We start from the raw sequence: 27,000 nt of genomic DNA, 5'->3' as shown, positions 1-27,000 counted from the left end.
AATCCTCTGGCTTGCTTCTGACGTGTTTAGAGCCAGACCTTGGCCTCGCTCAGACTCCAGCCATGAGCAATGCTGTTTTTTCTGTCCCACGGAACACATGCAGTGCCCCCCCCCACCCCCCCCCCCCCCCCCCCCCCCCCCCCCCCCCCCCCCCCCCGTTTGTGGCAGGAGGACAAGGCCTAACACGGTTCCTCTTCTCTCCAAGAGGGGCGTCACCGGGAGCTCCACAGTTAGCGGAACAGCCAGACGAACTCGTTTTTTTCCCACGAGGTTTGTGGAAGGGATCCACCTCCCGTGTAGGTGCTCACTCCCCCACCCCCCCCAACCCCCCCCAACCCCCCTGCCAAACAGAGGTAATTTACACACCAACGGAGCCGTTTTGCGCGGTCTGGCCCGCGTCCCAGATTCGCCAGCCTGTCTTCCTGTTTGCGCTTATCGCTCCAGATAATTACGTTACAAAGCCAAGAGATTACTGCCCGAAAACGGAGCATGTGGCGGGCAGCCTCGTCTAATTGGCTTCATGTATTCATGATGCCGCTCTGTGCAAAAAGAAGCATGAAGAGAAACCCGTATGTATGTATTTAATTTTGTCGCCCGCGTCCCGGGAAGTCACACCAATGCAGTCTAGACATTGTGTATGTTTTTGCTTTCCGGTGTTCCAACTCTGCAGGTATCAGAGGCCTCGAAAAGGCCACGCTGTACCTGCTGGCTGTTCTGTGCACTTCTGTTCCACTTCAAATAGAAACGTTAATTTCATATTGCTCTTCTGAAAAAAGTCCCTCGCTTCAGTGAAAAAAAAAAAAAGAATTATAATGTGTTCTTGCAAATGGTCCATGGGATCTGGCCATTAAGCTGGAGATTTGGTTTTGATACCTGCTCTAAAAAGGCCTCTGATTCCGATTTTAGCCTAATAGCAACGGCTGGCTTTTTTTTTTTTTTCCCCTGTCATCGTTTTCCTTTGTGAAGTAAATTGCCTCAAAATGAGATGTTTTAGAATGAACGGTCAGGAGGAGCCGGCGGAGTCAGAGGATTTCTTTATCTGGGTGTGGGGGCGGGGCCAGAAAGGGGGGGGGGTTACCGTTAGTAGAATACAGTGCCCGTTCCCCCGAGACAGCGCCTCTCCTCGCCGCGGTTTAATGAAACCTGCGGCACGCAGAGGACAGCGGAGCGCATCCAATTTATCGCACTCATTCAGACCCCACCCCCTCCTCCCGGCTTATTAAATCTCAGCCACAAAGCCCCGCGCTCCCCGCGTATAAGAACATTTCAGGGGATAATACAGGCATGAGGGACTGGGGAAGATTTTGATAGACCTCTTTTTTTTTTTTTTTTTTGGCTTAATATGGTTTTTTGCACGGGAGTGGGTGGATTAAACAAAAGCCGGCGGAGTTGGTTAATAACAAGCGTGCGTTTGTTCCCGAAATACGGCGCTTATTGTGGTATCATGATGTTCTCTTGTCGGCCTTTTAAGAAATGCCTGTCAGGTGTAATATGCTGCACAGCCGTGTGGGAGTTGGCTGTCAGTTGTCTTGCTGTCAGACCGGCGGCCGCTGTCCTTGTAACACCGGGGCTGTGCGGGCGCTGTAATGATTGCGGCCTACATTTATAAGGCGCGCAGTCATTCTCTGTCACGGCTTTGCTAATTTGAAAAAATGTTGCATATCTTGGGCACTCAATTTAAGGGGGGGGACCGGGGTTTTTTAGCTGCTGTTGTGGATGGGGGGGGACTCCTTACTCCCCAGCTTCATGGCTTTATTACGATTCAGACTGCCTCAGACTCATTTTGAGGAGGGGGGGGGGCGGTGGGAGTGGGGGCACTCCAATTTAACACAGAGCAATCCAGCACAGCATTCTCCAGTGCAGTGCGGCAAATTCCAGGTTCAGCCCAGGGCACTGCAATAGAAATGCACACGCTAGGACACTATAATTTAGCTCTGCAGGCTGTAGTACAGCATTACACAGTGCAGTATAGTGCAGCCAACTCTGACTTCAGTGCGGTACATTCAGATAGAGCAGTGTTTCTCAGTCCTACTCCTGGAGCCCCCCCTGTCCTGCATATATTCTATCTATCCTTGCTCCAAGCAGTGTGATTAACGTGCTCTTGATTAAATCGGGTGTGCTCAGCTAATCAAAAGCGCCACCAATGAGTTCAGTCAGGTAGGTGGAACAGGGAAAGATGGAAAACGTGTGGAGTGAGGGGGCCCCAGGAGCAGGACTGAAAATCAGTGAGATAGAGCTTTCCATATTATAGTGTGCTCTGATTTAGCACTGTGCAGTCCAGTTTAGTACAGAGCACCCCTGTACAGCATAGCGCACTCTACTATGGTGAAGTACATTCCAGACTGGGCACAGTGGGCCTATGCGCAGTGTAGCATAGTGGTTAAGGAGCAGGACTTGTGACTGAAAGGTCGCTGGTTCGATTCCCCACGGGGGCACTGCTGCTGTACCCTTGGGCAAGGTGCCTAACCCGCAATTGCCTCAGTAAAATATCCAGCTGGATAAATGGATAACATTGTAAGTCTCTCTGGATAAATCTGCTAAATACCAATGATGTGAATGTAAAATGTGTACAGCGTATAGCAGAGAGCAGTCTGTGGCCGCACAGAGCGCTAAGTTTCAGCACAGTGCTCTCTGCCGCAGCGTAGAGCACCGCAGTACAGCGCTGAAGTGCACATCGCTTCTCTGCATTAGTGCTGTAGTGACAGGCTGAGAGCCAGCCATCCCATAATATAATTTTCCTCAAGTACTTCAGATGCTGTTTCCATTGAAGTGAATAAGTGGTTACAAATATAGCTGCATGCAAAAGCGTCTTTTTAATCCGGCAACAGCATGAATCATCCTAGCGCAGGGTCATGCCATCCCATCGTTACAATCCTGTCTCTGGGCACCGAGGAAGTGGATATATAGTTACACATAAACGCTAAACCAATGTGTACTCAGCCTCTTAGCTGGGTAGCTGCTGACTGTGTAACCACACCCTTTTCCTGGAAGTTTGATGGGTCAGTCCTGTATTAAGAAAGACTGTAAACTTTTTTTGAGGGGGTGTTTGATGGCTCTCCTTGTGACAGTGCAGGTAGATGTAAAGGGCTGCACTCTCCATACATTATACGTATCACCTTAATTTCTACCACATCAAAAGATGCATATTATTTCATGATCCCACTGCTGACACCACAGCACCCCTGACTCCACAGTTCTCCACTGAGGAATGTAGCAGGTACTGCCCTTAGTTCGCCTCCTCTCCGTCTTCTGTCCTCTCCTGTTCTCTCCTCTTCTCCTCCTCCTCAGAAGTCATCTGATCTTTCTTGTGCTCGCATGGGGTCTGGAGGTACACCCTCATCAAGGCAGAGTGTGAGCTGTGTGATCTTGGCTGAGCCTCGGGGGTTTGCGGGGGACTTCTACCCCACCTCATAAGAAGGGTGCGCTGTGGCCCTGCGGGGGGTCAGGACATGAAAGCCTCCCTCTCTGTGCCGTACCTCAGAGAATGCACAGGGGCCGTGCAATTAGCGTCTGCACCAAGTGTCAAATAAAAAGGAGGAGCCTCTGTGTGTGTCTATGTGTGTGTGTGGATGGGTAGGGGGCTGAGTGTCAGAGAGGGTAGGGCTTGAGATCATATCAGTGTGTGTGGGGGGTGTTGCAAGAGCAGATGTTTTAGTACTGTGAGATTTTTTGTGTGCTTTTGTGTGTGTGTGTGTGTGTGTGTGTGTGTGTGTGTTTATTTGAAATCAGACCACCAGGAAACAGTGAGAATATAAAGCAACCATGAGGTGAAATGTTATCATTGAGGGGAAAGGAAAGTGCTAAAGGTTAAAGATAGCTCTGGAATGGAATCTTTCAGTTCAGCTCATTCAATTCCAAACAATTCAGTTGTGAATAATTCCATTCAAGGCCATTCCAATACTTCCTCATGTAGGATCATTCACGATTATAATGTTAAGCTTAGGTGGTTAGCCCTGGACGCTAGCCATAGCCTGTCCTGAGCAGGTCACATGACTCCCTCTTCGTTCCCACCCCCATCTGTGTTTTTGGGAGAGACCCTGGGGTTGCCAAGGCAGCAGAGTACCCCCTCTTTCCGCTGTGTGGGTTTTTTTTTTCGCGTTCCTTCACCAGCCCCAAGAAGCCTGGCCGAAAACGGGGAGAAAGGCAAGGGCTTGGGTGAGGTGGCGCGGTTTCCACGGCAACGGGTTTTAACGACCAGCCCTTTTTTTTTTTTTTTTTTTTTTTTTTTACTGCCAGTGGGAGAGGGAGCGGATGGCTTCCCATCAGCCTCTGCGGGAGGAAGTCTGGGGGCTTGCAAATCAATCGAATTACCCGGCCGTATATATTTTTTTCCTCTTTCTCGTGGGTGGTGCTCTGAATTGATACCATATTTATCCATGTCGGTGCCCTTGGGATGAGAAATTGAATTCGGGTGGTAATGGGAAACGGGGGGGGGGGGCGGGGGGGGCTGACCGGAATGACTGATCTCCTTTGTCGGGATGAGACCTGCGGGGCAGCACCCAGAAGTGCTGTGATGGACTGACTGACAAGGCTGACTGACGCACTGGCCAACTGACTGACTGATGGAGGGATTGACTGACTTGGCCGGCTGCTGTTGCTGGGCAGTTTGCGCTGTCCTGTGGGTATTGGTGAAGCTACACCTTGCTAGCAAGGACTGCATGAAATGCTAATGAACAGAGTAAATTATAGCCCAATGTCATTGCGAGAAATTATTCATAGTATGATCGCTGACTGTTGTAGGAAAGGGTGCTATACATACGTATACATACCTTTATATACATACATGTATATATATATATATATATACATATATATATATATATATATATACATATGTACATGTTCTGGAAAGGCGTGTAGATTAGACTGGGCTAGCGTGCTGTGGTGTGGGTTGCTGTGACTGTAGGTAGCTGTGGAGTAAGTGGGGTAATCAGAGCCGCCTCTTGTGGATGGGTTGGGGCGTCTGCATTCGCCTCTGTGTTTCTGGCAGGGTCCCAGCGCAGGATTTGGCAGAAGCCGTGACTCCCGGGGGCCGTTGAGGATTTTGGATAAAGAGGCAGGGCTGTGAAGTGTGTGTGCATGTGTGTGTGTGTGTGTGTGTGTTGGTGGGGAGGGGTTGATCTGGCTTTTTCCTGGGACCGTCTGGAGGAAAGAAACAGTTGCCTTTTTGTCACGTCTGCGTCTGATTCGCTGTGTGTCTCCGTCGGTCGCGGCCATCGCAGGTTGTGAGCGTGTTCCTGGGGAAGCGGAGAGACTGCAGAGAGGGCAGGCTCAGAGGGATCTGGCCTTCCCAGCGGTTCGCAAACCACGGCCCCATTTGTGTCACTCTGTTGATTTGCGGTCTTGTCAGCATTTCGGCCGTTTACCATCGTGTAAGAATTCAGATTTATTTCATAAACCACGCTGAGTCACACATGCCCCAGCACGAGGTGCCAGGTGTTTGCAGTTTTTTGATTTGTAAACATGAGGGGAACTGACTCTGGCAGCGGGAAAGCCTGTGACAAGAATGTGTCATTTGCTTTCCAAGGTCATTCGGTCATGCCGTGCTTGTTTTTCATGACCTTGAACCGTAACAGTTGGCACCGCACACCATACCACCACCGTGGTATGTGTGCTTTCCGCGAATGTGTTTTATCTTCTTAATTCCCTCAATTCCACAGCTCAGCCAGTCTCGGCTAGTTTGTTTTCCCCTTTTAAACCTCTCTGTCCTAACAAAAGAAGAATGATGTCCCTCAACTGCAGCATTTTACAGCATAAAAAATTTACTACTTTAGCTTGTTGCTAAATTATTAATGAGCTGGATGCTTAATTGAGTCCGATTATCAGAGAACGGCGATATTATTTCTCACCGCTTTTTTTTTTTTTTGCCTCAACAGCTAGTAAATTAAAACGGTCCACTAAATTTCTAATGAGGTCATTATCTATGGGTTTAATTGAGAGAGGTAATAGATGACTCCGTGTCGTGCGTTGTGTCATTTTCAATTAGGGAGCCGTGGCCTGTCAGAGGGTTGTTCCGAACGAGGGAGAGCGTCGGCCGTCGTCCCCAACGTCAGCAAAGGCGGTTATTAAGAGGCTCTTTCGGCCGACGCCATGGCTTTTGTGTTGGGTAAATGGGAGAGGGTGATTTGTGCTTGGCCTGGCTGTTTGTACTGGGCTCTTGAGTGAGGAAATTAAGAGCCTTGTGTCAACAGGAGATCCCCCCCTCTGCCATTATGGCGCTGTGCTCACAGTATTAGCGGGAGCATCTCTTCATTACAGAGATGGATAGCGTGTCTGGAGCAGTAATGCTTTTTAGGCTAAATCGGAGAGTGTGCCACGTGGGCCTGAGTGAAGGCTTCAGAGAGCGAGCCCTGCCATCACCCATGTGTTTGCCGAAACGGCATCCTGTTAAATGTGCGAAAAGCACACTGACTCTGACTGTGCTGTTGCGTGGTGATTGTAATCATATTGTCGCACCTGAACGCACTCGAAAGGTTCGCCATCCGCGTGAGTCACACTGCCTAAAGGAAAGGGTGACGACCTCTCACCTTTAACCCCGGCTGACCCCGCCCCTCTCTCTCTCTCTCTCTCTCGTTCCGCAGATGCCTCGTTCAGCGGGACCCCGCCAACGTACGGCTACGACGCGGACCGGGCGGAGGAGCAGCGGCGGCACCACGACATGATGCCCTACATCGACGACTCACCCTCGTCCTCGCCCCACCTCAGCTCAAAGAGCCGCAGTAGCCGTGACACGCTGTCCTCGGGCTCCCTGGAGTCCTCCAAATCGGTGAGCTCAACCCTCCCAGAGCGGGACTGCCCTGCACCCAGGGGGGCTGTCCGTCACTGCGGGGGGGAAAGCAGGCTGGCAGTAGGGACCCTGTGACACCCCTGACTCTTTGTACGTTAGACCTCTTCACAGGAGGAGGTACGCCCCAACCCAGCTCAGTTTTACTGTCACTCCTCTTCCAATCATATTTGCTTTTTACAACCGCGTTCCCCACAGGTCGCCGAGTGACACGTCACCTGCTGATCTCCGACCCCCTTAGCCTGTCAGAGGTGGATCGCAGGGCGTGGCCCCTGGGGGCCCCAGTGGCCCTGCAGAACACAGGAGCCGGCCCTGTCCTCCTCCAACCCCCCCTCCCTCGCTGACAGGCCATCAGAAATCAAATTGATTGATGTCTGCATGCCTTCAATAAGTAATAGTCCCTGGCTGGGAATAATTAGTTTTCTCCAAGATCTACGATGAACCTTTGACCCCCCTCCACCCCTCCCAAGCGGCTCTGCTCTCTGGGCTTAATCAGATCTGCCTCCTCAGTCCTCAGCCAATCCCTGGAGATGACGATCGCGTCCACCTCTCCGTTTACCCTGAACACAGCGTGCTGTGCTGGGCAAGGGATTAGCCCGGCTAAAGCGTGTTTGGAAACGGAATCCTCCGGTAAGCCAGGTGGACGTTTAACAGAGAGATCTGAGAGAGCCCCCCCCCCCCCCCCCCCCCCCCCCCCCCCCCCCCCCCCCCCCCCCCCCGTTTTTTTCTTTTTGTCTTTTTTTGTCCGGCCTCTTTTGCCAAGAGCAGGTTTTGAGTTGCGTAATCAATTTGACAAACCTGTCCAGGCTTCAGAGCATTTGGTCATTTTCATCAAGTATATTTTGGATAAATTAACAAATGGTAAGAAAGAGATTCTGTGAATGATGATGTCAGATAAATATCTGGACTGTCGTAGACTTTTCCGTTTTCTGTATAATCAGACATTTTCTAATTACTGAAGTGAACGTGTAATTAGCCAAAGAACCACCAGTTACTATCGCTCAAACAATCATTACTGCTCAGATGACAATGTGTAGCCTACAGGCATCATCCGAATGTACAAACACTTGATTTATTTATAAGAGGTATGTAGGAAATCGGTTAGTGTGAATCAATGGAGTTGCAACTATTGACATATTTTTAATTGGAATAAGAAAAACACTATGGTAATGGTTTAATGCATTAAAACTGCTCTTTGGATATCCAATTAGCCCCTCAGGATGTTTGCTAAGGCTTTAAACGTTTGCCAATGTAAAGATTTTCCCTCTTTATTTATGCAATATGAGCATGCGCCGTTTCCATGGCCTCACGCTCTCGCCCCCACGGGGGTCGGCGCAGACGATCCCTCCCGAACCCCTCCCCGTACGGAACTCCTCCATGGCGTTTCCTGCGATCGCTGAATACACCGCCGGAGTGTATACACCGCTGTGTATCTGCAGCTGTGTAAATTTGCTTTGCGCAGTTACAAAAGGACAGTTTCGCTGTTTGTGGGGAAAAAAAAGGGAGAACCGGATCATTTTCATGAAAATCTTTTCATTGTGAATATTTTATGAGTAAATGGGGATAAATAAAAGATGACTGTCTGGGGGGGGGGGGGGAGTTGGGGGGGGGGAGTGGGGAGTGGGGGGGGGGGGGCAAGGCGGGGGTCCCTCCCAGAGGACAGCTTCCGGCAGGAGGATCATGAATAAACACTTGCATGTCGCCCTCTCCGTCTTACATAATTAACATACAGTCACATGCCAGAGTGTTTATGATGTCTTCTTTCTTCTTTCTTCACCGCAAACAGTCTGGTCGTTAGGGGTCGTTAGTTCAGTTTCTTTGTGTTTTCGAAAGGTTGTTTCGTGGAGAACGTATATGTTTTACATATGCAATATAAATCTCAACAGAGGACAAAACCCACATTGTAAATGTTGTAAAGATGTGACCCGCTGAAGTCCTTGGATCGCATCCCAGCTTTAAATATGTGGGTTAAAGCAAGATTAATCGCAAGAGAGCCGCCCATCTCCTCCAGCTCTTTCCGAGAGGGCCGTCGTGTTCAGGGCTAGCTTCCTGTCTGGGTGGAACAGCATGCAAAGGCAATGAGCAACTGAACATGTCTCTCTCTGCCTCAAGGCATTGTGGGAGCGGGCTGCCAGCCACTGGCCTCAGCACTGCAAACAGTGGGGTGGCCTTTTGCATGTGTCCCCCCCCAACCCCCCCCCCCCCCCCCCCACCCCCACCATCACCCTCCCCACCCCCATACCCACACCCGCCAGCCAGTCAACAAACATCAAACAAAACGGAGCTGCTTATCGGTTAAAAGTGCAGAGGAGCCAGAGGCGGGGCTGTTTTCTGAACACCCCGTTTCCCTGGAGATTCTGCGCAGCTGCGACAACATCTGCTGCCCCCTGTACCTGCGCAGCCCTGACGCTCCATGGAGACAACTGCCCACCCCCCCCCCCTACTGCCCATCCGCAACCCCCCCCCCCCCACGCCCCCCCACCAACCTCAGCGCACATGCATATCCAGTGACTGTGGGGTCAGTTGGCCCAGAGATACGCGTGAATCTGCTGGTGGGCAGTCTCCTTTCGAAATGCCAGATTCTGAAGCATCATCATTTTGAACGAAATGCAAATGGAATTGAAGCGTTTTCCGACCTCCCAGCTGTGGGGCACAGGCCTCTGCTTCTTTCACTCCAGTTGATTTCCGAGGTGCCCCCACACAACAGAGCCCGTGAATAAAATCCTGTGGTTTTTTTTTTTTTGTGGTGAACATGAGGTGCCTGTGAATGAGGCGGTTGCGTTTTTTGCGTAGTGTTACAAAGTCACAACAAAAACACGACATCTGTTAAACATAGACGCGTACCTCCTGATGCTGACAGCACAGGAAACACAGCGTGGTTCTCCTTCCTCCAAAGCTCTTCATTTCCTCATTAGGTGGCACGCTTGTCTGGTCGGATTAGACCCTTCTCCTTTCTGCAGAGCAGCCTGCCGTAGCGGCTGTCTGGGGCCAGAGGCTCTGCAGTGCAGCAGTCAGGTCCGGCTGGGTTGTCCGCCCCCCCCCCCCCCCCCGCCTCAGAGCCTGGCTCCCTCCTCTCTCCCTAATCATCACTGATATCTCTCCTCTAATCACCACTATAACATATCTAGTTGCATCTTTCATTTTGTTCTGTGCCACTGCAGGGTGTTATGGCGGCTTGTTATTGTAGCGCTTCTGAGTTTGCGATGGGCGCTAGTTATTTGCAGTGTTGTGTGTTCTGTGATGGATTGATGCTGATTCAGATGTGGTCTGACGTGTTATGGAAGTGCCGTTGTTCCTGTGACTTTATTAGACGCACTTTTGTTCTCTTGAAGCGTAAGCCACTCTGGATAAGAGTATCAGCCAACTGACAGTTTGATTTAATCCCCCCCCCCCCCCCCCCTCCCACAGACGGAGCTGGACCTTGAGAAGGGCCTGGAGATGAGGAAGTGGGTACTGTCTGGAATCCTGGCCAGCGAGGAGACGTACCTCAGCCACCTGGAGGCGCTGTTGCTGGTGAGAGTCTGACAAATGGCGAGGGGAGGGGGGGGGGGCGTCTGATTGGCCACTGCGGCGTACGCACGCACTCCACAGGAGACCAGAGGCGATAACAGGGTAGAAAAAAATCGGACGTGTTACCCAACATCTCAGCCCTCTTCACACTGTCACATCATAGCACTTCATATAGCACAGGGTGTCCTGGCCAGTGTAGCACAGGGTGTCCCGGCCAGCTCAGTAGTAGCTCAGGCGCACTTAAGCACATGCATTACGCAATAATGCCATTTTGTTAAAATAATTAAGTGTGATTCGCAATCTGTCACTGGCTTCTGAGTGGGGGGGTGGTGTAGATGGCATTTAGAGGCCTTATCTGTCCATCACACACAGAGAATCCCACCCTGGATTTCAGGCACGGTCACTCCCCCCCCCACCCCATCCCCTGTCCCTAAAAGGGACCCATCTGCCAGCAGCGTCTGCAGTCGGATTAGGCTGCTTTTTCGCTGTACAGCGTCTGTTCTGGCGTGTCACCGAGAGCTGGTGGAGCGTGCAACCGGCCTCGCCGGGTGTGGGGGGGTGCGGGGTTCTTCTTCCCCATCTCCGCCATGATGTCATGCCCTCAGGGTCCCCAGCAGTCCCTGCATTCCCCTCTATCGCTAACACAATGTTTGGACAGATGGATGCAGGTACATAGAGGATAGAAACAAGGTACAAGTGGAAATGCTAGAGGTTGCTGGTTTGATTCCCCACTGGGGAATTACTGTTGTACCCCTGGGCAAGGTACTTAACCCACAATTGCTTCAGTAAATATCCAGCTGCATAAATGAATAAAATTGTTGAACTTATGGAAGTCACTCTGCATAAGAGCATCTGCTAAATTACAATAATCTAATGTCATGTGATGGATCTGTGTGATGTCATGCTTCTGTGGGTCACTCTCCTCATCCTGCACTGGAGTGGCAGCCATCTTGGATCCATTACCTCACTACTAAAGAGCTGTGGTGGAGGGGCAGAGACATGATGTAACCAATTAGAACATGGGCAAAGCGTGGGCTCCCAAATGGTCCTGTGGTGTATAGGCGAAAAAATGACATAATACCACTTTTATGATTTTTGATGATGCTTTACTGATGGACTTACCAGCGGTAAATGTTGGTTTCCTTGGAAATGACTGTTGAGTGATGATATCAGTGGTCCTTCAGTTTTAGTGAGTTGAGACTAAGCAAGGATTTTCATCTGGGCTCTGTTGGTTCATGTATGACAGGCTTAGTGTGTGTTTTTGAAATCAGAATATGTGGTAATTGTGAACATTACCTTCTTTTACCGTTTTTTTTTTTTACTAAGTTTAACTGTTTGGGTAATCCGTTGCTATCGTGTGGTATAATTGTGTGAGACATGGACACGTTTGACACGTCTCTCTTAGATTGGTTAAGAAGTTGGTGCTAGTCAGGGCATGCACACACACAGACACACACACATCCTCACACACCCACTCCTCCATGTGAGCACATACAGATAGAGACATTTGCGCACATACACATACAGGCATGTCCACACACATTCATACACACACACACACACATTGACACACCGTCTTTCTCTCAGCCCATGAAGCCCCTGAAGGCCGCTGCCACCACCTCCCAGCCTGTGCTCACCCTACAGCAGATCGAGACCATCTTCTTCAAAGTGCCCGAGCTCTACGAGATCCACAAGGAGTTCTACGACGGCCTCCTGCCCAGAGTCCAGCAGTGGAGCCACCACCAGCGTGTGGGCGACCTCTTCCAGAAACTGGTGGGTGTTTTCTGGTGATAAGGATTCATACAACGTGTAATCTGTGGAACTTCTCCATTTGAGCAACTGGTCAAAACTGCTCGCGGGTATTGATCAGTCAGGACAGGTTTGCTTAGTGTGTCTGTGTCCTGCATACCTGTGGGAAGCATGTTCCCTCTCTCCTCCAGGCCTGCAGTGTAAACATTTATATCTCCTGCCCTGAAACCACCCACACCTCCAATACCAAGTGTACATGGAGTGTGTTTGAGCTGTGCTCATTCTTCCAGTGTGTAAATGGTCTTTAAGGGCTGTGAAGTGCGAGCTTTTGCGTTTGGTAAGGGACAGTGAGATACAGCGGTAAGGGTTGGGGTCTGTCCACAGTCAACGGAGAGCTATAGAGAGCCACAGTCACAGAGAAGCCACTGGCTATCGGTGGAAATTGCACAATGATGTTAGTGATGGGCGGCAGTGTAGAACAGTGGTTAAGGAGCAGGACTCATAACCGAAAGGTTGCCGGTCCAGTTCCCTGCTGGGGCACTGCTGCTGTACCCTTGGGAAAGGTACTTAACCCACAGTTGCCTCACTAAATATCCAGCTGTATAAATGGATAACATTGTAAGAAACTGTAACTGATATAAGTCGCTCTGCGTAAGAGCGTCTGCTAAATGCCAATAATTTAATGTAATAATGTTAGTGATGTCTGCCTCTGTGATGAGATGCCTTCAAGTGCATTCAATCAAGAGGACCACCCCCACCCCCACCCTCCCCGCTGACGTTGTGGCCTAGGTGCTCTCACATCGAGGGCAAAATAAAACACGTGTGTGTGTATATGATAATGATTATAATGATGGTGCGTGTTCTGGTTGCTCGAATAAATAATTCACACAGTTTTGGAGGAACTGTGTGTAGTGAAAAGTATAATGATGAATGGTACTGTAAATAGCATTAGACATGCAATCATGTACAGTACATTCTTTACCCGGGCTGTTACAGTAAGCTATGTGCTTTGTGCATCTCCCGGAGAGGCAGGTGCTATTAATAGCGCTGCTAGCTGAAAGCGGTGCCTTTTTTTTTCCCATTAACTTCAGAATGCTGTCTGTCTTAGGCAGGCAGCGGCAGATTAGTGTGTTTTATCGTAAGGTTACCAGTTTACTGGAATCTTTTCCCCCTCCCCCCTCCTTCTCTTTCTTTCTTTTTGTTGTTATATAAACATCAAAAAAAGAGGAGAAAAAAAAAAAAACGTTTCCCAGAAGACAGCTCTAAAGTGGCTTTGTTCCGTGAGTAATGCGACAGTAAGTCAGTATCAGAGGATGTTTCTGCGTAAATTCCTCCCAGGGGCGACTTCCCCCCCTTAACGAACGCCCACAGAGGCATCGGGGGGGGGGCCAGCGCGGTGCTTTGGTGGCCCCCGCCGACGGGTGGCCGCCGCGGGTGGTGGGACAGAGGGCCCCCCCCTCGGCGCTCGAACGCCCCACGGGACGTTTCTCGCACAGGCATTCTGTTTAGGAAGATTCTCCTCACGCCATCGGAGGAGGGAGGAGAGCGTTTCCGAGCACGTTTCCAAGGCGTGTCTTCTGGGGGACCTGTTTGCATGCTTTGGTGCTATTGGCACGTTTTGGGGCTGTCGGCACATTTCGGGGCTGTCGGCACACTTCGCGGCTGTTGGCACATTTTGGCGCCACTACACGTCGTCGATGATCCAGCTCTCCATCCAGCTGGTTGGGAAGACGGCACCCAATAAGCATTTGCGACACTGAGGAAGGCATGTGTCTCTCTGCGGCTCCCTTATGAAGTGCAAAGGGTTATCTTAATGATATTTATTTTTAACTTCTTTTAATTGTTGTTACCGTTACAGCGTCCGGTGATGTATCCAGCTGATCCTTCAGCTTGATCGCAAAGTCTCCCTTTTCTCCATACATGCGAAAAGACCATACAGTTATAACAGGCTAACAGGTTAGCCTTTGGGCTTCCATATTTACTGAGCTAAGCAATTTGCTCAAGAATACAGCAGCAGTGTCACACCTGGGAATTGAACCGGCAACCTTCGGGTTATGAGGCCTGCTCTTTCCCACTGTGCCACACCAGATGCGGCTGTGTATTGTGAAAGATGATGGTACGGTGGGTTCTCTCTTCAGGAAATGGCTGTGGCACGCTGTGGTTACACTCTTCAGGCTGCACAGTCAGGGAGCCTCTCCCTGGAGATCAGCGCTGCCTGCCGCAGTTTGCCTGAGTGGGGCTGTGTGCACAGGGCTTGGCCTGTGTTTGCTCTGGAAATCCAGCAGGGATTGTGCTGTTGCAGTCACGACTGGTCTGGACTGAGGGTGTTATGATAAGCTCTGTGCGTGTGTGTGTGTGTGTGTTTGTATATGTGTGTGTGTGTGTGTGTATGTTTTTGCATATGTGTATGTGTGTGTTTGTATCTGTGAGTGTGTGTTTTTTTGTATGTGTGTATGTGTATTTTTTGTGTGTGTATGTGCGCATGTGTTTGTGCATGTGTGTGTATTTGAGTGTGTGTGTGTGTGTGTATTTGTGTTTGCACGTATGTGTGTGTGTTTGTGTGTGTGTGTGTGTGTATATATGTTTGTTTGTGTGCGTGTATGTATTTGTGTGTGTGTGGTAGCAGGACACAGAAGGTGAGGATCCTTTCTCTCTCTCTCTCACCCGCCCCAGCCCAACATCATTCCGGGACTTTTTAAAATTAGCAGCAGGAGAGACATAAACAGGAAGTCCCCCCATAGAGAGGCGGGGTCACATGGTGAGGTCACACCCACGATGTGTCCACAGATTGCCCCAGCCCAGCTGTGTGACACTGTGACATCATATTACCATGTGACCCACAGTCTGTGTCTGCTGTCAACACTGTACTTCCCACTTTGCTGTCAGTGTTACTGTGCCTCTTTATTCACAGTGACTTACCGTACGATGTAATGATATAATACTAACACACTGTACTTGGTCAGTGTGTTACTGAGTCTCTACGCAGTTCCAAAACGAAGCGTGTTATTATTGCTGCCTCATGATTCATTCATAACTCCTCTTTTCCACAGAGGAAGTACAGTCGGAGTTAATTTGAGAAATCTGCAGATCTGGGTTTCGTAACTCAGTCTGGCCTGAAATCAATCATCGTTTGTCTGTAACACTGAGTCAATGTTAAAAATGCAATTTCAAGTGTTGCATTCACTCCTCACAAACACAGTGTGACAACTTCAGCCATCACCACAATTAATGAAAAGGATTGTGTCAGTATTGACAAAAAAATTAACGCTGGCACTTGTGTGTTAGCTAGAGCTAAGGACAAATGATCATTGAATTCATGCCTATATGTCATCAGATTTGGGCCAATGGCCGTCGTGGGTCACTGATCCCTGTGGGTAACAGGGATGTGTATGTGACAGATGACTGTGCTGAGGTCAGCTGTGATTGTTGGAGGATGTGTGTGGGGCCGGTGGCGAGGGACACCCTGTAGAGCCTGTCATTGGTGTGGGAGGAGGGTACTGCACTCAGCGCTGGGTTCATCGTGTTTTCCGGAAGGTTCCTATCCTGGTTCCGGACTATATGTAGCCTCAGAGTGCATCTCCAGAGGAAGTTTATGGTGCAGTACAGAGGTACTTCTCAATGACTAAGTCATATACAATATATATGTTTTTTTTTTTTGTTCACATTGTGGTAGAGTTTTGCAGGGGACATCAGTTCTCTCACCAGGTCAGGATTGAAGAGAGGATTGAACTGCCACATTCAGAGTGCAGCAGCTCCCTGTGGAGAAAGAGATTTTAATAGCCCTCTTTTTACTGTGGAGATGAAACCAGGCCGGCTCACTTTGTTCAGGTTCCAGGTGGTTTTCCATTATCTCTTCCTGTCTGTCATGCTGACCTGTGTCAGCTCAATCTACTGCAGTTGGCCTACTTACAAGCAAGATGCATATCTGTGTTTCTTCTGTCAGCAAAGACTCTAAAAACCCAAAGAGATAAACTTGGATCAGGGAAAGAAGCATGCTGCCATTGTTGATCACAGCAAACAATCAGAAACAGCACAGTGGAGTCTAGTTCTTTCAGGACAACCTCAACTTTGGGCTGTAGACGAAGTCCAGGCTGTCTTTTAGATACTGTGCGGGCAGAGGAGAGAATTCACCCTGACTTCACATGACGCTGCTTGGGGTTGTGGGTTATGGAGTGTAAAAGCAACCATGTTATACCGAGTCAGCCATCCTCGGCTCCAGCTCCTGCCTGTTTCCAGCAGTGGAAAAGGTATATTATGGGTATATTAGGACAGGCCCAGGCCAGGCTGCGGGTGCAGTATAGCCATGTGGCCTCTACATGCTCTGTTGCTAATGCAGACCTGTGTAGGACAGATGCCAGGGACAGACCCTTAATCTGCCTGCTCCGCCCAATGAACCGGCCACTCTAATCCACCCTCTCCTGCTCCTGTCGCCCCAAAACCAGCCAGGGAGACCTGTCAGGGAACGTTCCGCCCCTGGGGTAGGAGGGGGTCAGGCCCTGGGGTTACATTCTGGTTCCTCCGTCTCCCTGGTGATTTGTACTTCAGACAAACCTGGCGCTTGACTCAGCCGTCAGCTGGTGTGTGAGTCTCTGGTGAACAGCAGCAGATGTTTGGGATCGGGGATGGTCCACATGTGTTAGCAGCGTGAGGAGAGAAGGCCTGGGCTCCACATTTTCTGGGGGGACCCCAGATGACTTCTGCCAAGCTAATGCCCTCTCATTTAACATGCCAAGGGCACCTACCAATTACCCGTGCCAATTTTGGAAACTGCTCCCCCTCCTCCCCGGCCGGTGCCAGGGGTTAATAAGAAACGAGCCGCTTGTGGATTCAGCGTAGCCGAACGGCGGCGGTGTCTGCGGCCGACTTGAAATATCTGCCCCTTCCTTCATCGCAGTGGAGTTTTCACTCCTTTAATCGTGCCTCCTTAAATATTTATTTAAGGAAAATGGCTTCTTAAGAGGGAGAGGGGATAAATGACTGCAGACTGGCACCGCTGATGAATTAGGTATCGGCTCAAATTAAATCTCCAAACCAGGCGCGGTGGCGGTGGCGGGCAGGCATCGATCACTTCAGGGCTGGGCTCCACTGTCATGGCAACCCCTTAGCAAACCCAAAGCTGACCGATGGGATGGCGTCGCCTGGGGGTGTGGGTACTGGCCCGTCTGTCACCTGGGTCCTGTCTTGCGGAGTTCTGTTTTTTTCCTCATTATTTTAAGCACCCCCGCTGCAGGAGGGTCAGACGGCTGCATCTGTTGTTGACAGTGATCGGAATCGTGTGACTTATGGGCTAGGACACAAATCTGGGAGCCAAGTAAGCGGCAGTCGAATAGTTAAATGTGTCCGCCGGGGAAAGGAACAGGCTGTGAAAGCACTTCACAAAAGGCTGACTTTTATTTGTCCTCTCTCTCACCCCCCCCCCCCCTCCCCCGTACAGGCCAGCCAGCTCGGACTGTACCGGGCCTTCGTGGATAACTACGAGGTTGCCGTGGAGACGGCGGAGAAGTGCTGCCAGGCCAACACGCAGTTCGCCGAAATCTCTGAGGTATGACGTCACTGGTGGCGGGATTAGAGGGGGGCAGCTGACAGGTTTAGATTTGGGGAGGCAGCGATGGGGTGGGGGGAGTGGATGGGACAGGGGAGGGGGACAGGATTGAACTCCCTCCTCCACCGTTCTGCTTTGAAACACTCTGTGGTACATTTCCAAATAACGCTGCCCACTTTACCTTTAGTTTGCACCATTGGTGGTAGAAATGGCCTTCTGTTCCCAGAGCACCTAGAGCCTGTCTCCTCGGGGGGGGGTTTGGGGGGGGCACAGGCCTTTTCCAGCTCACAGCCACACTGCAGTCAGAGCTGCGGTTTCTCACCTCCAACTTTCCCTGGCAGAGGGTGACAGGATGGTTGTTTAGCCACTCTTAGAGCGAGAGTTGTGTGGTCGTGCACAGAATTGCTTTTAGAGAGATCCCAGGGGTAGTCACGGTCACAGCGGGGTGGGGACTGAAGGTGTAAGAGGTTATTATGGGATGTAGATGGAGTCTGTGCGGAGGAGTGCTGTTTTGGGGGGGGAGGGGGGGGCACAGTGACAGGGACGGCCGTCGCCTGGGAGACTGGGCTCCGTCTTGTGATCGTGCACCCCCCCACCCCCTCCAAAAAAAGAAGCAGGAAGGAAGAGTTACGAGGCCGAGTGTCTGGAAGCGGCGGATTAATTATTGCATTAAGAAGAGGAAGTGAAGCCATGCAGGGGATGGGGGGGGGGGTGACAGTCCTGCTGCAGGCTGTGGAAGAGATGATTCTGTGTCGGGTTTGAGAGCTCCACAGACGCCCCGCCCCAGGTGCCCACAGCGCTTTTAGGAAAGCTCCGGGTGGAGGAGGAAGGCTTTCATCTTCTCCGTGCGTGGAGGGAGAGTGACACTTTAATGTAGTAATTTAGTTTTATTTTTTTACCTCTATTCAGTGCAGACAAAACTCAGATTTACCCCCCCTTCCCCCCTCAGCCCCCACCCCACCCCAAGTGCTCTGTTGTGAAGCTGTGAAGGGGGACGATAAACAGGGTTGTAATCTGAATTAAAGGGAAGGTTTCTGCGCCGGTAGTCGCTGTAGAGGACCAGGCAAACGCTGTGCAGCTCGTGACAAGTGCACAGTGGCGATGAGTGGGTACACGCAGCGGTATGAATGCTCTTGATGGTCCTGGCATTCTGGATCTGTCTCTGTAAAGGTATATCCATGATCCTTTGCATGGGTTTTAATCCTTTAAAATCAGGAGCCACATCAGTATTTGCCTGTAAAATATGCCTCAATTCACCACTTTTGCTGAGTCACGTGACCTCACACATGTCAGCAAGCAGTGTGTTACTAAGGGTGTCATTAGGAGTCCTGGACATGACCTCCTGGTGCTAACTGCTGAGTGCGGTGGCACTTACTCTCTCAGAATGAACTGCATTTGGAAGGTTTGAGTGACAGGAATGACCTCATTTCTCTTCTCTTGTGTCTTCAGAACCTCAAAGTCAGGAGTTCAAAGGAGTGCAAAGACCAGACGGCCAAGAACTCTCTGGAAAGTAAGTAGATATTTATCGCCACATCGCTCAATGCCCTGGTACACTCAGGAAGAATGACTCTCCCACTGGGGTCTGAATCTAGGAAAGGGGCCTTTTTCGTAACATCACCCTGTCTGTGTCTTTTCTCCCTCAGCACTCCTGTATAAACCAGTGGACAGAGTGACTCGAAGCACCCTGGTGTTGCATGTAAGTAGAAATAAAAGTATATTAATAATGGCCCACTGAAAATGCCCCTGTCATCCAGTTTATCTACAAAGTAACCGTAATTACCATCACAATGTATATAATGTATCATGATGTATATAGTAATATACTATACATACTATATACTATACTATTATATTCTATATAGTATGTATTATTAGTATGACTACCATCTTTGCCATATTGTCATAGACATATGGAGGCTACACATTTGAAATTATGTGCCCTGACATCATTTGAGAAACCACCTTAAGAAAACTGATGTGATTTGCCAGTCCTGAGCAGGGGAGGTGAGAGGGGCGTGTCTGAGGTGTGCTGTGCGTGTTTCTGATTGGCTGCAGGACCTCCTGAAACACACCCCCTCCAGCCACCCGGATTACCCACTGCTGCAGGACGCCCTCCGGATCTCCCAGAACTTCCTGTCCAGCATCAACGAGGAGATCACGCCCCGGCGACAGTCCATGACCGTCAAGAAGGGAGAGGTGAGGTCATGGTGCTCTCTTTCAGGTCCTCCTCACGGAGCCAGACTCCATTACTGCTTTAAGTAGCTGCAGTCAGTAGCCTTATGCTGGGATCTTGAAGAGAACAGCATAATCCTTAGAGTCTGTGTTAACACTACAGAAATATATCTATACACTTTACATTACAGAGAGCATGTGCTTTTCTAAAAACGTGGGGTGGCAGTGTAGCATAGTGGTTAAGGAGCAGGACTCGTAACCAAAAGGGTGCCGGTTCGATTCTCCTCTGTGGCACTGCTGATGTACCCTTGGGCAAGGTACTTAACCTGCATTTGCCTCAGCAAATATCCAGCTGTATAAATGGATAACATTGTGAAGTATTGTAACTGATGTAAGTCGCTCTGGATAAGACCATCTGCTAAATGCCAGTAATGTAATGTAACATCTGAATGCTATGTATTGTTACTGTTATATAAACACTGCACACCTTGTTACACGGGATCACTCTTCCATTTAGCAGATGCTCTCAGCCAGAGTGGCTCCCATTGTTTATACTTTACATATCATCCATTAAGAAGGTACTTTCCCCAAAGGGTGTTACAGCATCACTGGAGATTTGAACCCATAGCTTTCTGGTTACAAATCAAGTTTCCTGATGACTGTGACTCATGCTCAAATTCTTACAGTAGAGTTAATTACACATATGCACTTACATTTAGATCGCATGCGTAGGTAAATACCAATTAAATAAAACGTAAGAATGCATAGGCATAATTACATGAAGGATTGAGGGTTTTCCTGCAGTAAGCATATGTCACATATGAAAATACATAAAGAAGGGTAGTGATCATATGTAATTACACAGGTACTAGACCTCAGTAATCCAGACTGGTGCCAACGTACAGCTCTGCCAGTGACCACCTGATTTAGCCTTTACCGTGACACAGATCTGCTCGGTCGTATCCCCAACTTTGGCCTCAGGTGCTCCCGGTATCCTGCACTGGAGTTTGTGACACAAACTGCTATTATTCCAAGTGTTGTTAATGAATTAATCATCAGGTTTTTGCTACCTTTCTACTCATCTGTGTGCGCTAATGTAGGGTGGCCTAGTTTTCCTGCTGTTGTGCCTCCACCTTTTGACTGACCCTAAACAGGAAACAGGAAATAGCTAATATAACCCCTTCAACATGCTAGCCGTCAGCAGCTTGTTTTGCCAATGGATGGATTTCCTCCTGAAGACTCTATAGGGCGGTTTAAAGTGATTCAGATTTCCTGTAGTCCGTAATGGGGGCGCGGAGAGCGTCGGGGAGGGCGTAGGGAATGACACTAATCAAGTGAGAATGAAGAGTGTTTCTGAAAGAGGTTCAGCCAGAGCCCACAGCGACACGCTGGCACTGACACAGAGTCTGACTTTCACAGCGCGGCCCCCCCAAACACGCACGCTCGGTATTTCGCTTTGTGGGCAAGCAGTGCTGCGAAAGAAACTATCAAAAGAGCCAGAGCAGAGGAGAAGGAAAGGGGTTTGAAGAGCGAGAGAGAGAGAGGGGACACGCTGTTCCTCTCGTTAAAAAAAGGGGGCTTTCCGCTGCCAAGGACAGAGTCAGTAGACGGGTTGCTTTGGATACTCAAACTGGCACTGTTGTTGCGTGATCGTTCCGAAGGTGGTTTTGGGTTTGGGCTCCCTCTGCCGTCACGGCTCCGCCCCGGGGGCCGGTTCGTCGCTGGGGTCCCCCCCCCCCCCCCCCCCCCCCCCCCCCCCCATTTTTAAAGTGCTACCGTGCTCCCCTATTTTTCAAAGTGCTGTCCGTCCCCAAGTTACCCCTTGAGGAAATTCAGCTGCAGTTGATTGGATCCTGTTACATTACATTACATTACAATGGTTTAGCAGACACTCTTATCCAGAGTGACTTCCAGCACAAAAGCACAGACGTGTATCCATACAAGTTAAATGAGCAGCAGTGTCAGACCAGGCTAACAGCACTCCCAGACCAGTGAGAGTGAGCATAGCACTATTAGCATTGTGCGTAATTTCCCCTAACAAACCACCTTGCTCCGTCCGAGGGTGAGGGGGTCTTCTACTGGCCCAGGAAGGTGATGGAATCATCATTACATTACATTATTGTCATTTAGCAGACACTCCTATCCAGAGTGTCTTACATAGGTTGCAGTTTTTAGATGTTATCCATTTACACAGCTGGATATTTGCTGAGGCGATTCTGGGTTGAGTACCTTGCCCAATGGTACAGCAGCAGTGCCCCAGTGGACCAGCAACCTTTCGGTTATGAGCCCTGCTCCTTACCCACTACGTTACACTGCTGCCCATCATTACCGGCTCTCCCTCTAAAACCCCCCCCCCCCCCCTTCTGTGGCACCGCCAGCTGGGCACAAACCGGGCATCAATTATTGATCATCGGGACATGAAAGGAGATCACAGAAATCAAAGCAGTGCTTAGGCAGGCCGCACTGCTTTCCAGATGGAATGGCAAAATGGCACTTTAATGAGATTACAAACGAACAGATTATGAATTAATCACTAGAAATTTGTGTTTTCCTCTGCGATGCTCTCAAGTATGCTGGTATAGGCCTAAGATAAGTATTTGCATGTAATATTTTTCCCTTGATTACATGTTATTCTTTCTTGGGGGTAGGATTGGTCTTGTAAATGATGGTTACAGTATGTTTCATCTTTGAAGAATGACACAAATGTTGTAATCGTAAACGTATGAAATTGTAATCATATTATTGACATTGCTCTGGAGATTGAAGATCTTCTAAAAACTGACTAATCATTCATGAAGCACCTGACGTTTAGCTCAGATCATTACTGATGGCTCATGTTAAGCAACTGACCACAGATCTGGTAATGGAGGTCTGCTGATGACCTCATCGGTGTATGCCCTCACATTCTAATTGGAGGAGTCATGTCATGTGACTGCAGCCATGCAGTGTAAATTGAAATCATTGGAGAGGACTGTTAACAGACTTTGCCCCATAACATTTCTCATCTCGCAGGGGTAGGAGGTGCCTGCTGGAATAACCACCTGGTCGATACTGTGATTAACTCTACTCCACATGTTGGGAAGTGTACATGAGGGAGAGAGTTCTCTGTGCGGTCTGATCATGAGTGGTTACACACCGAAACCCCAGGCAGAGTTCTGAGGCTGGCAGCTTGCAGGCCAGCGGATGGCTCTGAAATGACTCTGCAGATAAAGACTGCAGGAGTAATGGAATGGGGGGGGGTCATGTTAACACACAGTGTGGGGCCAGACAGGCACTCATGGGGGGGTGGTATTTGTGTCCAGCATTGAGATGTTCCTGACTCACTGTTCAGGGGAGAGATTCTTTGTGTGTGTGTGTGTCTGTGTCTGTGTGAGTATGTTTGTGTGCATGCATCTGTAAGTGTGTGTTTGTGTGTGTTGTGTGGGTGTTTGTGTGTGTGTGTGTGTGTGTGTGTGTGTGTGTCTGTGAGTGTGTTTGTGTGCATGCATCTTTAAGTGTGTGTTGTGTGTGTGTGTGTGTGTGTGTGTGTGTGTGTGTGTGTGTGTGTGTGCGTGTACAAGGGGGTGTGTTTGTATGTATGTGCGTGTATGTGTGTCTATATTAGTGAACCTGTATATGCATGTGTTTGTGAGTGCCTGCATGTTTGTGTGTCAGTGTGTGTATATATATATATATATATGTGTCTGTGCATGTGTGCATGTGTCTGCCCGCACATCTGTGTATGTGTGTGCGCAAGTATACCAGTATATATCTGTGGCTGTGTGTTCGAGTGTGTTAACAAGTCTGTCTGTATTGAGGGTATTTGGGTGCCTGTGAGGGAGGTGACTCTCCTCTCTGCCATTAAAGTGATTTATCAGCACATCATTCCAGCACCGCAGGCCCCACCAGCCTCCTCTCATTCCCGGCCAGTCCTGTCACTCCTCCGGCCCGGTTCTGTCGGACTGAAACCCTCCTCCGCTCTGGAGTGCAGGACACGGCCGTCAGCACTTCAACACATCAGTGATTGTGAAAGGGTCAGCTTGCTGTTGCTGAGACAAGAGGATCTATCTCGAGCAGATCAGCAGGGATGGAGTGAACAGAAGGCCACTCTGAGAGTGTCCGTCTCCTGGAGACATGTAGACCCCTTTCCAGTGCTCTCCAGGGGGATGGACAACAGCTATCAGGAGTGCCCACTAAATTAAACGCCCCCCCCATCCCCCTAACTCCCATCCACCCCCAGTCTAGGGTCGGGTTTACATTTACCCAGCCTGGTTTGAGTGTCTGGTCTGGTCCTGGAGTGGCCAGAAACAGTTCCCTCAGACCCCAGTATCGGTGGAGGGAAGGGAGTCTCTGTTTTCCCGTGGAACATTCTGGAAAGTGCAGTTGTTGTGTTCATTCGCAGACATGCGGCATCATGACATGACAGCGTACGGGTGAGACATCGTCAGTAATTGAGAGTGATATCAGCCTTACCTTCCCAAACTGCTGAGACAGCAGTCTGATCCGCCTCACTGTGGAACGAACAAGGAGCTGGATGTTTTCAGAGGCTCCCAGCTGAACGTAGGAGAGCTCACCGATGGGAAAGGAAGAGGGAGTTTAGGGTTAAGTTGGGTGTCCATTTTTCAGTCTGCTCCTCTCTGGACGTGGGGGGGGGGGGGGGTGGAGGGGAGACGATGTGTCTCTGAGGAGTAGTGCATTCACGGTGCATTAATGAAACAAGTTTGACCTCTTGGGCATGTGAGTCAGGTCGTCTGAGGTGCTGAGTCAACTCTGACTCGCCTCATTTGGAGCTCACATTCCGGCAGCAACGGGGGGGTGGGGGGGGGGGGGGGTGGGGGGAGTGTGTGTGGGGGGGGGGGGGGGGATGGGGGTCCTGAAGATCCAGCAGAAACACAAAACCAAGAGTTGCCCACCCCGTTCAGGCCTGGCTGGGAAAGCCCACTGGCTGCTTTTCTTGCTCCAAAATCGCCCCCCCCCCCCCGACTCTTGGCATCCTGTGCAGCCCGGTCCCCACGCCTCACATTCCTGGAAGTTACCTCTAACCCGTCTTATCGGGCCGGCGCTTCCCCTCCTCTCTGAGCGGAGACGCCCGCTTGCGCGCCAGACCCCCCCCCCCCCCCCCCAGAGCGGTGATTCAGATGACCGGGCAGACCCGTTCTCTCTCTCTCTCTCTCTCTCTCTCGAGTTTACTGGAATCTGCCGAGGAAATCTGTGGGTTCAGGTGACCCCTTTGGCATTTTATGAATGAACAAATGTATGAATGGAGAAAAAAATGTAACCGTTTGATGGGTTATCCTATTTAAAATGTACAACGAGAAAATGAATTCAGAAGAACCTCTTTATAGCACTCTTTTTAGTATGTTTTTTTTTGGGAGCAGCAGAATCTAGTTCATGCAGTATATATCTCTGGGTTTTTTAAAACACAAATATCATGAAACAGATTAGTTTAGAATTCCAGCCTTCTCTAGGCCAGGAATTGCCCTGTCTCCCACTGATATTCAGCCTACGGCCTGGCTATTGATTATCTGTCAATACTTTATACCTGAGGGCCTTTGAAACCAATTTGAGAGAAGCGTTTTTGCGATGCTTCTGATACTTACAAGTCATCCATAATGAAGAATTACCAATGTCATATTTCCCCCCAGAGGGAGGCTCTGATGAAATGTCAGCCTGATGCACTGAGACAACTCACTCTAGCACTGGATCATTTTAGTGCGTCTTATTTTAAAATAAGGGAAAGAAGGCCTCTTTAATAATAGACTCTGAAATTAGGGTAAGGCCATACTGCAGCATAGGGTGAAAGCTGCATTCATATGTGGCATGGGCTGGGGTCTGTGGGAGTGTGTGTGTGTGTGTGTGTGTGTGTATGTGTATGCAAGCGTGTCTGTGTTTGAATGTGTGTGTGTGCACGTGTGTGAGTGAGCATGTGAGCTTGTGTATGTATGTGTGTGTGTGTGTGTGTGTATGTGAGCGTGTCTGTGTCTGAATGTGTGTGTGTGTGTGTGTGTGTGTGTGTGTGCGTTTGCGCGTGCATGTGTGTAAGTGAGTGAGCGTGTGAGCTTGTGTATGTATGTGAATGTGTGTGTGTGAATCTGTGTCTGTGATTACTATATCAAACTGATGATTGATGTGTAGGTCTTAGCTTCCAATCTGCCCTTTCTTCCCCTAAATGTGGGTTTGCCAGCCTTCCTAAAATAGGTCCCGGTTGCAGGTCCCCAGCTGCCAGCAGTAGTAGCAGGAGTGTGTGGGCTGGGTGTCCCTCCGGTCGGGCCGCCTGTGTTTGTTTGAATCCACGGGCGGAGCTGGTGTTCCAGGTCATGTGAGGCCCTTGTGTGCAGTATAAACGCACGCTGTCTGCGCTGGGTGTCGAAGGTCGTTCCAAACAGCGAGGTCACCAGTGCCTCGTCACGGGGTAGAGGAAGTGCTGACGTCACCACGTGGGTTGTCAACATCCCTAACGGACGGGGGGCGCTGGGAGCGAAGGTTACCGGCACCAAACAGGGGCGTGGCGTCCTGAAATTTGTAAACCCCGTCACTGAAAACGAAAAGTCAAACTGCAAAGGCTCTACTCTGCTCTGTGGTTTTGCGTAAAGGGAAAGGGAGAGTGTGAGAGAGCTGCTGAATAGGGGTTTCCTGAGATGTTCGTCGCTGTTGTCCTGAAGCAGACCCTGTCCCTGGGAAACAAATAGGGGTTCTTGGGGGGGTGGTATTACAGCATGACCATGTACCCAAGCACGCAGTCTGCCTCCTTTATCCCTTGCTGGGAGCTACTGAGCAGATCACTGTTCTCAGGTCAGCCGTGATCCTCTTGTTTAGCCCCCTGTGTCAGGCCTTTGTGTTGTACACACTGTACACTGACTGTAGCTGACAGTGAAGCAATCATCAAGAAACCTTTATGCGGATTCTTCTTCCTTATAAAGGGGATGGTCAGGGATAATCCACCCTAATCCCAGAATCCCCCTTTAGTTTGCAGAGAGAGGTCGGATTATTGGCTGATAACCCTGGGGGGCCCGACCAGCGGGGTCCCTGTAGTTAAAGAGTTGCCGGAGTGTTTGTGCGTGTGACAGCGTTCATTATTCTCAGTCACCGCAGGGACAGGGGGAGGGGGGAGGTGGGGGTGGGGTGACTCTGATGTCCCACAGACACACACGGGTTGACATCATCCTCTTGTAGTCTCTCATTTTCCCTAAAATGCCCCTGACCATTCATTGTGCTGTGTTGAAATTAAAGTGGATGAGTTTTATCCTGTTGGGTTACCTGAAGT

General features: G+C 49.9%; 1 protein-coding gene across 1 annotated transcript in view; it reads left to right on the top strand.

The window, feature by feature from the left end:
* Positions 1 to 27,000, top strand: part of si:dkey-91m11.5 (PH_BCR_vertebrate and RhoGAP_Bcr domain-containing protein) — a 93,071-nt gene that overhangs the window by 41,663 nt on the left and 24,408 nt on the right. Inside the window, exons 2-8 of the mRNA XM_036526106.1 lie at positions 6,582 to 6,766; positions 10,193 to 10,297; positions 11,882 to 12,067; positions 17,478 to 17,585; positions 19,035 to 19,095; positions 19,229 to 19,281; positions 19,641 to 19,781. Of these exons, the coding sequence (XP_036381999.1) occupies positions 6,582 to 6,766; positions 10,193 to 10,297; positions 11,882 to 12,067; positions 17,478 to 17,585; positions 19,035 to 19,095; positions 19,229 to 19,281; positions 19,641 to 19,781 (839 nt within the window). The remainder of the gene's footprint in view (positions 1 to 6,581; positions 6,767 to 10,192; positions 10,298 to 11,881; positions 12,068 to 17,477; positions 17,586 to 19,034; positions 19,096 to 19,228; positions 19,282 to 19,640; positions 19,782 to 27,000) is intronic.

The sequence above is a fragment of the Megalops cyprinoides genome, chromosome 4 (genome assembly GCF_013368585.1).
Source record: "Megalops cyprinoides isolate fMegCyp1 chromosome 4, fMegCyp1.pri, whole genome shotgun sequence".
NCBI classification, from domain to species: Eukaryota; Metazoa; Chordata; class Actinopteri; order Elopiformes; family Megalopidae; genus Megalops; species Megalops cyprinoides.
This window is presented reverse-complemented; position numbering and strand designations above follow the sequence as displayed.